Source organism: Drosophila eugracilis, unplaced genomic scaffold (assembly GCF_018153835.1).
Source record: "Drosophila eugracilis isolate 14026-0451.02 unplaced genomic scaffold, ASM1815383v1 contig_2154, whole genome shotgun sequence".
Taxonomy (NCBI): domain Eukaryota; kingdom Metazoa; phylum Arthropoda; class Insecta; order Diptera; family Drosophilidae; genus Drosophila; species Drosophila eugracilis.
In genome coordinates this window covers 7,763,060-7,776,523 of record NW_024573038.1, presented here as the reverse complement: position 1 = coordinate 7,776,523, position 13,464 = coordinate 7,763,060, and the positions used below count along the sequence as shown (strand labels likewise).

At 37.4% G+C, this 13,464-nt stretch overlaps 3 protein-coding genes across 3 annotated transcripts in view; 1 reads left to right on the top strand and 2 right to left on the bottom strand.

The window, feature by feature from the left end:
• Positions 1–12,239, top strand: part of LOC108114295 (F-box/LRR-repeat protein 16) — a 32,848-nt gene extending 20,609 nt beyond the window's left edge. The window contains exons 5-6 of the mRNA XM_017225197.2: positions 7,542–7,737; positions 10,827–12,239. Of these exons, the coding sequence (XP_017080686.1) occupies positions 7,542–7,737; positions 10,827–11,124 (494 nt within the window). The 3' untranslated portion in view covers positions 11,125–12,239. The remainder of the gene's footprint in view (positions 1–7,541; positions 7,738–10,826) is intronic.
• Positions 8,417–10,667, bottom strand: LOC108114298 (acrosin-like). Its single transcript, XM_017225201.1, has 7 exons — positions 10,440–10,667; positions 10,327–10,372; positions 10,018–10,145; positions 9,380–9,958; positions 9,239–9,278; positions 9,042–9,181; positions 8,417–8,986 (listed from the first exon to the last, which is right to left on the bottom strand). Exons 1-7 carry the CDS (start codon positions 10,633–10,635, stop codon positions 8,607–8,609), a joined length of 1,509 nt encoding a protein of 502 aa, XP_017080690.1. The 5' UTR covers positions 10,636–10,667; the 3' UTR covers positions 8,417–8,606.
• On the bottom strand, positions 12,236–13,291 carry LOC108114299 (DNA-directed RNA polymerase III subunit RPC8). Its single transcript, XM_017225202.1, has 3 exons — positions 13,086–13,291; positions 12,550–13,029; positions 12,236–12,490 (listed from the first exon to the last, which is right to left on the bottom strand). Exons 1-3 carry the CDS (start codon positions 13,194–13,196, stop codon positions 12,359–12,361), a joined length of 723 nt encoding a protein of 240 aa, XP_017080691.1. The 5' UTR covers positions 13,197–13,291; the 3' UTR covers positions 12,236–12,358.
• Between the last annotated feature and the right edge of the window lie 173 nt (positions 13,292–13,464).

The following is a 13,464-nucleotide window of genomic DNA, read 5'->3' as shown; positions in this document are numbered from 1 at the left end:
GGCTGCAATTGTTAGATTATATAGGAAGATTTATATTTTACATCTTTGCCAAGTAAAATCTTTAAGCTACCTTAAATTTTGGTAGTTACAGTCGTTAGAGGTGCAAGCTCTGTGGAATATGTATAGGTAAGGAACAGGTTGGCTCCTCAACTTATGCAATAAATATTAGTAAATAATGCAATAGATTGGCCAGGCCTTACCTGGATGTCCTGCCTGCTGCAGTCAGTCTTTGAGCTTACGAGTATTATCATATATATCCAGCATTAACGACATTAAAATTCCAAAAAGTGTATTTCTTGAAAATAATTCACGATGCACTGCATCCTCCTGGAGAACAGGTAGCACCAATCCCATCAGACCACTTGCAATCACTTTACTTACACAAACACACACACTATAAAACGACTCGACTGATACGTGGGTGGTTATCAAGACCCTAGTCATGTAGTAAAGAGCTAAAACAAGCTCGTAACTGTTAGGTCATCAGAATGCGAGAAGTTTTAATTAACAGTAGGTTAACAATTTAGTTTTAGTTAACAGTAGGTTAACATATCTTTGCCGTTAACATGCAAATTCGTATTAACATTGCCGTTAACATTAAAATATTAAGATCATGTTAACTATCTGTTAGAATTAAAATTTTCCGTTGCCTTTTTAATTATTTAAAACTTGCAGGTAAAATTTAAAAAAAAACGTTAAAACTGAATTAAAACGGAATAATTCCCAAATTTAATATTTTTTAGGTTAAAAAGTCGTCTTTTGGTTTCTGAAAACCGCTAGCTTTAATTTTCTTAGCCTCTTGAATTATTACAACCCGCTGACTTCTTGAAAACCCCGACCTCCGACCTCCAAGAGGAGCTAATCTGCTATTGCGCAACCTCATCGCAATTCGCGGTAGTTCAAGACACCCACACCTCAACTTTCCGCCCACTTCCTTCCCGCGTTTTCCATGGCAACTGTAATGAGGGGGGAAGCCTAATGAGGCCTGCACGTTTCGAACATTATTTGCCTATGCGAAAGGACTGAACTCGCGAGTACCCCGACCCCTGACCCGTAGCACGACCTTTCCCTGCTCATTTACGCATTCATTGTTTGGCCTCAAAGTTTGCCGGTAATTGACAGGCCACTTAAACCCTAAAGCGGTTAAGCTGAAGCTCTCCCTGCAGCCCGGGAAATTGGGTAAGATTTACTTTATCACTGCAGCCTTAGCTGAATCTTCATTGCGGAAGAACTTAAGCCAACTACAAACTTGGTATCTCAGTATTAAAGGATTTCCCAAGCAGTTGATTAACTTTCCTTCTATGTTTTTTAATTTAAAGTTTAAAGATTGAACTATTAAATAAGATCATCTTACTAATGCTCACTTTATTACAAACTTTCGGGAAATATCCATTAATTTATTAATTCTAGAGCTGTAAAGAACTTAACCTTCAGGAATCTTTCCTTTAACTTTATCAAAGACTTTTAGGAATGTAACATTTACTTAAAGACTTCTTATTTATGCCTGAAATAACTTAAAACAAACAATTCAAATATTTACAAAGTGTTTATTGACGTGGAAATCAGATTCGAGTCAAAGTATCTGAACAATGGAATATTTATTGTTAACTTCCTGTTGCCGCAGTCCCTTTGAGAGCATTTCATTTGTTAGAAAACCATTTTGAATATTAAATTCCAAGCGAAACTGACTTTGGTATGTTTCGATTAAGCAGAAGCTGATTTAGCTGAAATGCTTTCATCCTGCTGCTGTTCCTGCTGCTGCTTTATTTAATATACTCGTAAAAGTTTTGTTGCCACAGTGAAATTTCATGGCATTTCCCCCCCCACCAGCTCGTCCTTTTGCCCGACTCTCAAGTAATTGGCATAATGACTGCCATCTACATCCACTGCCACTGGCAGCAATCTGAACTTAAACTTTAAGCAGCTCTGTTGGCTTGAATGAGTTTCAATTTCCTTGGCTGCAGCCTGAAATCAGCTTAAATTATTGATTTAAGTTTAAGTGATTAAAGTTTAACTTAAAAGTTCATTTCTTAACACCTTCGATGAATAGTAAAGCTTGACATTCTTTCTAATATTTGTTTTTTATTTTCATTATACATTTCATTATTGCGTATGCGAATTATTTGCATCACGCATACGCAACGTTGTATTGGAAAACTTTGAGCAAATGCAATTTACCCTATCGACCCTAAACGAGGCAATTTGAAAAATCAGCAATCATCAAATGAATGTCATAAACAAATGCTAACCGTTATGTGAGCATAACTTTCCACATGTGAACGTGAAATAACCAAAAAAATCAATAAAAATCGTTGGCACGCCAATGGAGGAGAATGAATGAGAGCCAGCCATGACAAAAGCCATAAGCTGCCAATAAACATGGAATTTGTGAGTTTTCCCAGTCCCGAGACAGAAGTTGTTTCCAAAAAAAAAAAAACTGGAACTGGCAAGGATTCTTTTTTAATGAAAACCAACAAAAGTTCACAGAAAAGTATACAAAAATATAGGTTTTCTCGTTTTTCAATCGAAACCTTATGGTCGGAAACTTTTTGTTAATGAGCAAATCAAATTTGAACTGTCAACGACAAAAGTAAAAATTTTTGTTCGTGTGTTTTTTCTTGCATGTGTATGGAAAATGGGAAAAGTAGAGCTTTTGAATGTGTCAGAGCGAGCTGGGGAAAACAGAAACTGAGGCTGAATGCCAAACGAGCCTCGCATAAACGTCGCTAGTTGTTATGGGAAATGTAAATGTATCTCATGGATACACAAGTTACAAGTTGTTTGCCCGACATGTTTGGCTACCCCGCCCCATTCCCATGTCCTTCTATTGACACTTGTCTCTGTCTCAACGAGTGTGCGTGTGTGCTGGAATGGGAATATAAACCCACGATTTGGGACACTATTTCTGAAGCCCTGCCTTGTCAAGCGCGAATTCCCATTTCCATATCAAGCAGCCAGGTGGACTTTTCCCTGCTCCCATTACCTCGCCTCGGCTCTCGTAATCCGCCGGAAATTCCCAGAAAATGAACCCAATTTATTCATAGAACGAATGAATCATTTTCCAACTTTGGCGGCTAGTAATTTGATTTTCCCTACCTATCGCACAGCCAAAAATGAATGCGAAAGTTAATAATGAGATGGATCCTGAAATGTTTAAAGTTAAATTCTATTTATGTGATAGAATAACCCTAGTATTTTACGTTTTTTATTTCCGTCGACCTATTAGGTAATCTGCAACTCTTCCTTGAACTCAACAAGGTAATCGCTTCGAGATTAACTTATATTTACTTTGGCATTCAATTTGCTTATCAATAAAATGTGTAAAGCATTCACAGACAGTCTGAAATAAAGTCAACTGTTTTTATATATAAAAACATTTATTTAAAATATTTATAGTTAAGTTTTATAAACTGCTTTTCTATTACAAGCTCTGGTGTTAGGAAGAAAACGTAAATCAGGGTAATTTTTAAATGAAAAGTAAAAACAGGAAAATCATTTACAAACCATTCTTCAAAAGTCTTTACAAATATGTTCACATTTATTTTAACTTCTTTAGTTTTCTATTCACATATTTTCTAGATTGATATGATATCAAAAGTCAAATTTCACAACACGATAATAATTCAAGGATCAGATCTTTATAGTTCTTTTATCATTTATATTCACACAAATCCATATATTATATTCACTAGTTCCCTGATTTAGCTGCTTTTTGCTGCAATTTCATGATTTGTGATCGCAAAAACGAGTAATCCTGGTGAGCGGCTCCTTTTAGGCCATACAATTACCCGTTAGTGTCGGTCACAAAACGAAACTGCAACACAGGATTTGGAACTCTTGATAATTAGTTGGACCCTGAGGTGATTAGGAATTTGTTTCGGATGGGGATTTGAATTTAAAAATCACGAGATGGATGCGCGTCGATGGAGCGCTGATAACGAAATGAATTTCAACGTTGATTGCAGGCGTGATAAATAAGCGCCGACGACTCCTCAGGCGATCTGGTTGATCTGAGGGGCTTCTAACGCTAATGCCCATGCTCTGAATTCGCTCTGAGTGTAATTCAATCGATGTCACTCTGGCTCCGATCATTATCGATCACAGTTCACCCCTTTCCGCCCGGGATTATCCCAATCCCTATTGCATTGTGGTCTGCCTGTGTCGCCGGCGGCTCTTAATCACAGTTTCCATCACGAACACCCGACTAAGTGCATCGTTACTGTATCTACGTCTGTGCCTGGTATAAATACACATACGTACAGTCAAGCCAGTCAGTACACGAACTTTTCTTATCAGAAGACACGAATTTAGTTTTAGTTTCTGGGTTTCATTATTAATAAAATATTAAATTAAAATTAAAATTCGGACAGAAATATTTACAATACATTTTATTAGCTTGTATTTCACCTTATTGAATCTCTACTGTCTGCGCTAGATGTTTGTGTGCACAGAGGCGCCTTTGTCGTTGGATGTTTTTGCGGTTTTTAGCTTTTGGGGCGTCGCCGTTGCCATTGTGGATTGGATTGTACTGCATCCACCGCTTGATAGATACAATTACAGTTAGCTCCTTGAGGAGCTGCGTTGCCTGGCAACTTGGCCAAGAGCTCTCACCCCACAAACGTTAGCCAAGTTGGTCGTCAGCGTTACGGTTATTGTCACTGCTGTGGCTTCTCGACAAATATACCACCCACCGTCGCCCCCTCAATTACGCCTGAATATGCATTAGCAATGGATTTGCAATTCCTTTGCTTTGCCAATATAAACTCAGATGAAAGGGGATTTCCTCGGATGCTACAATTTCTTAAACGGGCGCAAGTATACGGAGTGGGGCAATGCAAACTTATTACAAATCAGATACCATATCAGCACATTCAAATTGAATTGGCAAATTCGGTTAGTACTTTGTTTAAAGAATGCTTTTTAAGGTATCTTTGAGGCGGTTAAGTATTTGAAGCTGGAAATTTTTTTTAAAACGTCTTTGACATTAGTAAAAATAAAACCTAATATTATAATCAAATAGCTGTCTTATTTACTTAATAGTTATTTTAAATTACGGTCTCATTTTGTTAAAACAGAAATTCGTTATCATTAATAAGAAATTTAAAAACTAAAGTTATCACAACTATTTAATCCATATTTTGAACATAATTCTCCCTGGCCTATTCATTTTCTTTCACCAATCCTTTTTTTCATTTATGTCCCTTTCCAAACTCTCCAAAACTCCGCTGGAAAAATAATAAAAAAAGATTCTCTTTATACTGAGTGCATAAAAGCTTCGTTTGAGCTAAGTTAGTCAATAGAAAAGTCGAGCACAGCGAGCTGGTTGTGTTAATTTTTCATAGGCCCCCCATTCAGTTTTGTGTTTGCGTTAGTTTTCCATTTGGCTTAGAAGCTAGTATCGCGGTTATCTTCGTGCGGATTCGCTCGTTGGCGCATATTTTTTGTAATTCAAATCGCTTTTCGTATGCCTTGTGGTTTTTTGGTCAGAAGCCAAACAAGAGGAGCGCTCTACTGCTCCTAGAAAGTATCTAAGTTTCTGAGTGTATGGGGGTAACCAAAGTGGGCCACATACCCACCCACATTTCTGTGCATATGTGAGTGCACTGGAAGAAAAAAGGGAACTTAGTACTTTTCTAGATACACTTCTCACTTAAGAGCCAGTTAGGATAATTTAAGAAAGCCTGTATACTTTGTACTCTGAAAATAGTTCAATATTTTTCTCTCAGTGAGTCTGAGGTGATATGGAGTGACTCTAAGTGAATACAAAGCGGCTTACTCGACCGGACCCTGCATTTTTCGACTTCTTTCAACTTTGAGAAAGGGATGAAGTGCTTGGGGATGGGAAATGGGGCGGTGTTGGGAGTTTCCCGCAAACATACACACGCATTATATTGCCCTGGAGTTTGTTTTCTTTGGGTGCTTTATCTTTGTTTACGCAGCCGCCGCACGTGTCGTCCTCTTGGGCTCCAAATACAGTCACCCCTCCCACCACTTCTGGCCAAGGGAATATGCCTAATTCCCATTAGCAAAGTCTAAGCGGCTTACGAACGGTAATTGCAGTTGTGTGAGCTACCGTTACTAAATATAACTTATACATTACCCACTATCGGTTATCCATAATCAGCAGGCACAGTTAACTCTTTGACTTTCCGGGAAAATATTTAGATTGATGTCATCCAGCCAAAGGAATATGATTTATTTGTTTGTGGTTTGTCGAACAATCGATTAGAAATGAGGAAAATAAACATAAGCAAGGTTTGGGCAATATATAGGGTTACTAGACAAATCAAGAAGATACATATCCTGTCATTAACAGAATTCCAATGTGTATGACACTTAAACATTTGTGTTAGGACTATCTGCTGGAAATTTAGTTTCAGGAATTATTCCAATAATTGTTAAAGTTATTTAAACTGAGCAGCTACCATTCTACCATTAGTTGTATGTTAAATTCGGCATTTTCTTGTTTTTACGCGCAGGGCACACTAACACGCACTGATCGGACACACACAGCTAAATCCCGCGCTCTCATGGTTGTTGTCTCGGATCTCACTCCAAATTGAACTTTTACTTCAAGCTTAACAATAAACCGCTATTTACTGGAAACAGTTGTTTTCCTTGAAACCTATTAAAAATGTTTTAGAAATTTAAAAACATTAAAATTTCCTTTAAAGTAAAAAAGTATCTGGCTTAATATACTACTTTAATTCTTCCCAAACAATCCTCACATACTCCAACCTAAGCTGTAAGAAACAGGGTTAGTGCCTTTATCCACAGAAAGGACACCTAATCCCTGATTCGCAAGGAGAATTGAGCAGAGAAACAGAAGCAGCACAAACATTTCAGAAAATGACACTGCAAAATGTGGAACAGAGCAAACTGATGTCGACATAAATGGGACGAGCTGAGACAAACTGCCTTAGTTTAAGTAGAACAGTACAGCAGTTGATGCTGTGGGCTTTAAATAGCCCTTGTAATTAGATACATGACACATTAGTCTATGCCTATCTTAAGACTGAATAGAGCTTAGCAACAAATCTGGAGCAAGTCAGTTGTACATATGTAAATAGGTTCTTGCTGCCTCATCTTATGAATAACGACAAATTATAATAGCATTATGTGGCTTTCAATCTCACATTTCCAGACATTTTATGTTAACATCATTTTGTTTTTTATAAATTAACCTATTTATTCCTATTAAAGTCCAACAAATAAGGTTATTAGATAAAAGATTACTATTAGTTTGCTTAGAGTAAGTACATCCTTACCTTTTTAGAGCAAAAGACGGATAATGAAATCTTGATGTTAAAGTCTCAAATATGTATTTAAAGTGGGCCAACTCCAGGCACCAATAGCAAAACATTAGCGGTGCAACCATACTTATATTCGAATTCCAGAGGACTCATTTCCTGGGACGTGATCCCCGGGAAGTGGAGCATCTGCAGCCGGCTACGTGAGCCGAATGCCTTTGTTCCTTTTAGAGCCCCAGCTGATGCCCAAAACTAATGCCAAACTCTGTCCAACTCTTCTACCAATTGCAGTGCACTCCCTGCCGCATCTCACGGTGCTGAGCCTTTCCGGATGCAGCAAACTGACAGACGATGGAGTAGAGTTGATTGCCGAGAATCTGCAGAAGCTGCGCGCCCTGGACCTGTCCTGGTGTCCCCGCATTACGGACGCCTCGCTCGAGTATATCGCCTGTGATCTGAACCAGCTGGAGGAGCTGACTCTGGATAGGTGAGTAAGATTACATGCAGGGCACAAGGTCGCCGCACTTCATTGCCCTTTGCCAGCTGGTTTCGTAATTATTCATGAGTAAAATTCAATTTCCGTCGCCGAGTAGCTGAACCTCATCTCCGGCGGCAACCATTAGTCGTCGAAAACTGCAGAAAGTTGCACTTAAACAAAGTTCTTTTTAAACTTACAACGTTTTAAAAGTTATTTCTAGCTTGACTTAGAACCTTTGAACTTATTTATGAATATAATTAATAGGATTCATAAAAGTCTAGAAATCGAAAATTATGTTTAATAATGCCATCTTTATAATATAAAAGAATATTTTAATAGTTTTTTTAAGTGTTGGTTTTTTTTTTTATATATAACGAATTCTGCAATCTGATTTTGCTCAGTTTCAGGCAGTTAACTCGTAATAAAACTGCTTCTGCAAAAATGTCTTCCATAAATATTGCTGAACATAATGCTTACGCACATATGGATATATGTTAAGTATATATAACCATTCCATATCCGTGCCCGGGGTCGTATATATGTATATGTAGTATATGGAGCCTTTAAGTCTTTTGCCTGATAATACATTTTAATTTCTTTGCTTCTTTATGCAATTATATGAATATATGACAAGTATTTCATTTTAATTGCCAAAAAATAATTTATTTGCATTAAATGAAAAATCAGATTGTTTTCTATCTGTTTATTCAACATGAAGCATTCGAAATTATAAAAATATAATTGAAACTCAGTCAATTATTCAAGTTTTTAAGCTTTAAGTACATAAATTAAAGTTAAGTACTTTAAAATGGCAAAATCTATATATTTTTTGACATATGTATAAAAATGAGAGGAAATATTTTTCATTTTAATTCCTGTTATTGATTAGAGTTGACAACACTAGCGATCCATTCTGTGTGTCTCATAACATTTGTGTAAACGTAAACATCGTTCATCGAATAACTGACCATACCGAAAAGGGCAAGCCAATCTCTTCCCGAATACATCAGCTTTTTGCCAACTATGTCAGCAGAAAATCCATAATTCTGTAATTCCGTAATTCCGGGAGAAGCCTCAACACAAAACTGATTTGATTCGATTCCGAAACATCCTTCGGTTTTAAGAAGTTCAACATTATGCTCACGAACGGTCTTGCGGTCATAAGCATTCGTTGGAGCAAATATGGTAAAAGGCGGGTTAGATTCCGCCTCCTCTTGATGCCTTTTTTGGGCAAGCATACAGATTGGTTTTATTCCACCTGCAATATGAAATTTATCAGTCAACGGTTTTAAATTAACGAAAAATAATGATACCTATATTCACCGGTTTCTTCAATTTGATCAATGCTATATCATTTTTTTGATCGTCTGTATACTGGGGATGCTTAAATATTGATTCAACTAAAACAGATCTATATAAAGTTCTATTTATTGACGCCGGACTCACAGATATGCTAAAATAAATTATAAATTTCACAAAACATATTATTAACGGTGTTATAGCTACTTACGTGTCTTTAGGCAAGGAGCTGGCAGTTACAATAACAAATTCTACAAATTTAAAGAGATTATGGGTTAGAATTAATATACAAATCGATCGGAATATATCTTTCAGTTTGGTAGAGTAGAGATATTTAGAGATGGATACGTACTGTCCGTAATGAACACACCACTGGTGGCGCGACTCGATCCAGAAATCAACGCCAGTAAGTACGAAGTTATTGAATCACCACCGCAATCGCTATACAACCACAAATCAGATTTCCTACGAATTGGAGTTTCTGAACCTTTATTGGGCACCCTTGTATCTGGCTGGGTGTTTGTCTCAGGTACGTCCTTTGTATTATATCTATTTATAGTTGCTGCAATCCAGTCCACATTGCTGGTTATGTCTGTGAAAGATCTTGGCTTATTGCAGTTTCCATTGCCTGCGATCCCAAACTGAACTTCGAGAGTGGTATTTTTGTTTATTTTGACACTGGTAGTCAACGGGTTGCCGGAATAGCTCCCGCAGTGTTGTGTTGTGTTTTTTTCACCAGCGCAAATCGGATATAAGCTTGAATTACTATTACACTCGTTTGTATTTAGGCGATAGTATATGTTTCCTAGAAGGTAGTCACCTTCCGAGGGATTACTTTTTGGTGCCCAGTCAAAAACTTTGAATGATCGTATCGGTTCAAGGAATCTTCTAACATTCGGATCCGTAACTATACAAATTGGGTGAACTTGGGCTACAAATTAAAAAAAAAAATTATATACTCGTAAATTAATCGTCAAATATTAGACATACCATTGAAGGCATCGGTGTTTGACAACTTAAGCAGTCCGATGTCATTCGATTGGTGTAAATAAACTTGGGAGACTGATACATACTTATCGGTAAGCTGTGGTGTACTGTATGCTCCTAATTTTACATATCTATAAGAAAAACATTTAAGTTTACATCAGTATAACATCATTTTAAAATAAAGTGAAGTTACATATATATGTAAGTCTGTTTTTGAATCGATTTTAAAAAGACACAAATTCTAGTTCATCAGTTGATGGCAAAGGAAAATTATGATCAATTTTATTATTTATATCTATAGATTATACTTACAGGCTTGCTTGGTTATTAGTGCACTGAGCAGTGGTTAACACAAAGCCTGAAAAACATTAATTTTTATCAGGAAACTCCAAGAATTTTGTATATATGTATGTATGTATACGAACGACTATGAATCAGCGTGCCACCACACAGAAAATGTGTGTCATTTCTGATGGCTGCCATCCAAGCAGCAGCTTGTAATCCCGCCTTGTTGCTATTTATGTCGATTCCAAGTCCGCAGGAATTATCCAGAAGCTGAGAAACAGCCTGGTGGCCAAGAAGCAAAGCCACCAAGGGAATCCAAGCGAAATACGTCTTCATCTTACGAGAGCTATGCTAAGAATGAAACACAATAAAATACAAATATCAGTTCTTGTTTCTTATCAAGGTTAAGCTTTCTGAACCTTCTAATCTTTTATTCTTTGGAAATTCTGTACAATAATACTAGGAAGTGCTCAATTACTCAGTTTGTTAAATATAATTATGAATGGCATTGTTCTGTCACTTTTCAGATGCGTTCATATAACGGACATTGGCGTGGGATATATCTCGACGATGCTATCGCTGACCGCCCTCTTCCTCCGCTGGTGCTCTCAAGTTCGGGATTTTGGGCTTCAGCATCTGTGCTCTATGCGGAACCTTCAGGTGCTATCCCTGGCGGGCTGCCCGCTACTTACCTCTTCCGGTCTGTCCAGCCTGATCCAGTTGAGGCATCTACAGGAACTGGAATTAACCAACTGCCCGGGAGCGTCGCACGAACTGTTCGACTATCTGAAGGAGCATTTGCCCCGCTGCCTGATCATTGAATAATCGGATAGGTGGATATGGATAGGGATCCCTGAAGCTTACGGTGCACTAGTTTCGGTTTGGTTTTGGTTCGATACGGCTAACCATTCGAGTATGCTAATTTGGTACACTTAACCTCCAGTCGGCAAGTTCCTCGCGTGCTATGTGACTTTAACTTTCCGTCAACATTGTACTCTATCCCTTATAGTTTTTATGATTTCTGCTGTGATTTGATACGGAACTTAGTTAAGTTGATCTGTTTAAGACGATGATGTACCACAAAAGACCCGAAGATGATATTTATTTACATGCAATACAATATGTCTAATATACATAAATATATATTTATATTTATATTTATAAATATACATTATTTATATTATTGTAGTTTTTAACGAACGTTTTATTTACTCTTCTCGCTGTAACTAAACATACAGTCTACGTGTAAATTACTGAAAAATGAAACAACCAACTCAAAAAAAAAATTAAAAACAAAACATTGCGCCCAAAAGACGAACAAACAACAAATAGATACTACAAAATACAAAAATAAAAAACAAAGTGAATCAAAATATGCAATTAACTTACATTAGTTCAAAGAAGCAAAACAACAAAAAAAATGAAAATTCGAAAATATTTACGAATATAGCGAAAACGTGCAAAAGTTGCCGCCAGCTTTAGATTGAAATTGCAATTGAAATTTACAAAATCCTAGACTTTTGCATCCCCTGACCAGTGAAACCTTACTTCGATTGTACCATATGACTAATCTGTAATTAACTTACGGCTACTGAAAGTATTTTAAGCAAGGTGTCGGTGACAGAAAGCACGCTACCAATGAAGTCAATATTTAACACAATGTTTAGCAAATTGTTGTCAAATTGCGAATCGCAATTTCGAATCATAAACAATCGACTTCTAGCCGTCAAAGATACTCTATATATCTAGCTTATGTTATAGAGCTGCTCTCCTCATTAAGTAAAGCCCTCACTCAAATCTAATGTAAATGCTTTGTTTTTAAATCCAGTGTGAGAGAGTTGCATCATGAACATTAAGAAAATGGAGATTGAAAACTGCAGTCTTAAAACAACAACACAACTCTACAAGTACATGATAAAATAAATAAATGGTAAAATGAATTTAAATGTGTTTTTATCATAACTTAGTTCGAAATCAGGCTTTGTAATCAACCATTCATAACTTTTTCCATTAAAAACGAGTTCTTATAAATAGTAACAGTTGAGTTAGTACATCTGCGTCATTCTTCACAGGCGCCTTCGCCGTCCTCGTCGTTGTCATACTCTTCGTCTTCCTCTTCGTCCTGTTCTTCGTCCTTGCCCTGCTGATCCCACCAGGAGAGCACGCCCAGGCCGGATTCGTTAATGGCACCCTAGAAAATAAACATAAATTATTAAATTTAAAATACTACAGAGAAAACTCCGAGCTTACAATAAGCCTGTACGGTGTCTTCGTTTCCTGTGATGCAGCTGATGCAGCAGAGGATGTACTGGCTGCCTGCTGTGACTGAGCTTCTGCTTTAGGCGGTCCAATTGGTGATGTTTCCTCAAAGATCTCGCGTGATACACGAAACTTGATGGGCTCGCCCACATCCATGAAGAGATCGTGCTTTTCGCCGTCCTCTAATGGATATTCCCAGACCCAGGCCTGTTCGGCCTCATCAAAACGGGAGGGATGCTGAAGGGCGGCATGTGGGATAAGGATGTCGTCAAAAAAGACCAGTGTCACGTGGACGCCTTCTCGGCTGCATTTTCGTATCTTTCCGGTGATTACGGTGCCTACCATTGGTCGGAAGACGACGTACCGGAAAAGCACCTCGGTATGTGATGAACCGTCGCCAGGCAGTATTATCGAGTCTTTCAAAGAAACAATATCCTTCAGGGCAATGCACAGGCCAACATTAAGAAGGACCTAAAGAAAAAAAATCGTATAATTAGGATCTCCCAAGTGATTTACACTTTATGCACCTTATTGGCCAGCTTGCGGTCGATTTCGTCACGCACGGCGTCCTCCAACTTCAGATGAAACTGGTCCGGCGCGATCCGTACATTATCCTTCAGCTCCGCCAGCACGAACATGTCGGCCAATTGTTAAGATATAAAATTCAAAACTTTTGGTCGTTTATTGTTTTGAATGAGAATTTTTGTTGTCTTGCCATGTGTAGGTATAGTATGACCACATGCATATAGACAAGTAAGTATTATAAATACTAAAATCAAATACCAAAAATAATTTAAAACAAGAACTTATATTGGTTGCCTATTACGCCCGCAAATATTTTATAATTAATTTTTCTAATAACATATAAATAATATAATATAAGCTAACATTTTCTTACTTTTTTAT

Coding starts and splice junctions, on each gene's coding strand:
- LOC108114298 (XM_017225201.1), bottom strand. CDS start 10,635: ATGAAGACGTATTTCGCTTGGATTCCCTTGGTGGCTTTGCTTCTTGGC. Junction 10,373..10,439: donor TGGCACGCTGATTCATAGTC/GTTCGTATACAT, acceptor AATGTTTTTCAG/GCTTTGTGTTAACCACTGCT. Junction 9,279..9,379: donor TGGTGTGTTCATTACGGACA/GTACGTATCCAT, acceptor TTAAATTTGTAG/AATTTGTTATTGTAACTGCC.
- LOC108114299 (XM_017225202.1), bottom strand. CDS start 13,196: ATGTTCGTGCTGGCGGAGCTGAAGGATAATGTACGGATCGCGCCGGAC. Junction 13,030..13,085: donor ACCGCAAGCTGGCCAATAAG/GTGCATAAAGTG, acceptor TTTTTTCTTTAG/GTCCTTCTTAATGTTGGCCT. Junction 12,491..12,549: donor AGACACCGTACAGGCTTATT/GTAAGCTCGGAG, acceptor TTTATTTTCTAG/GGTGCCATTAACGAATCCGG.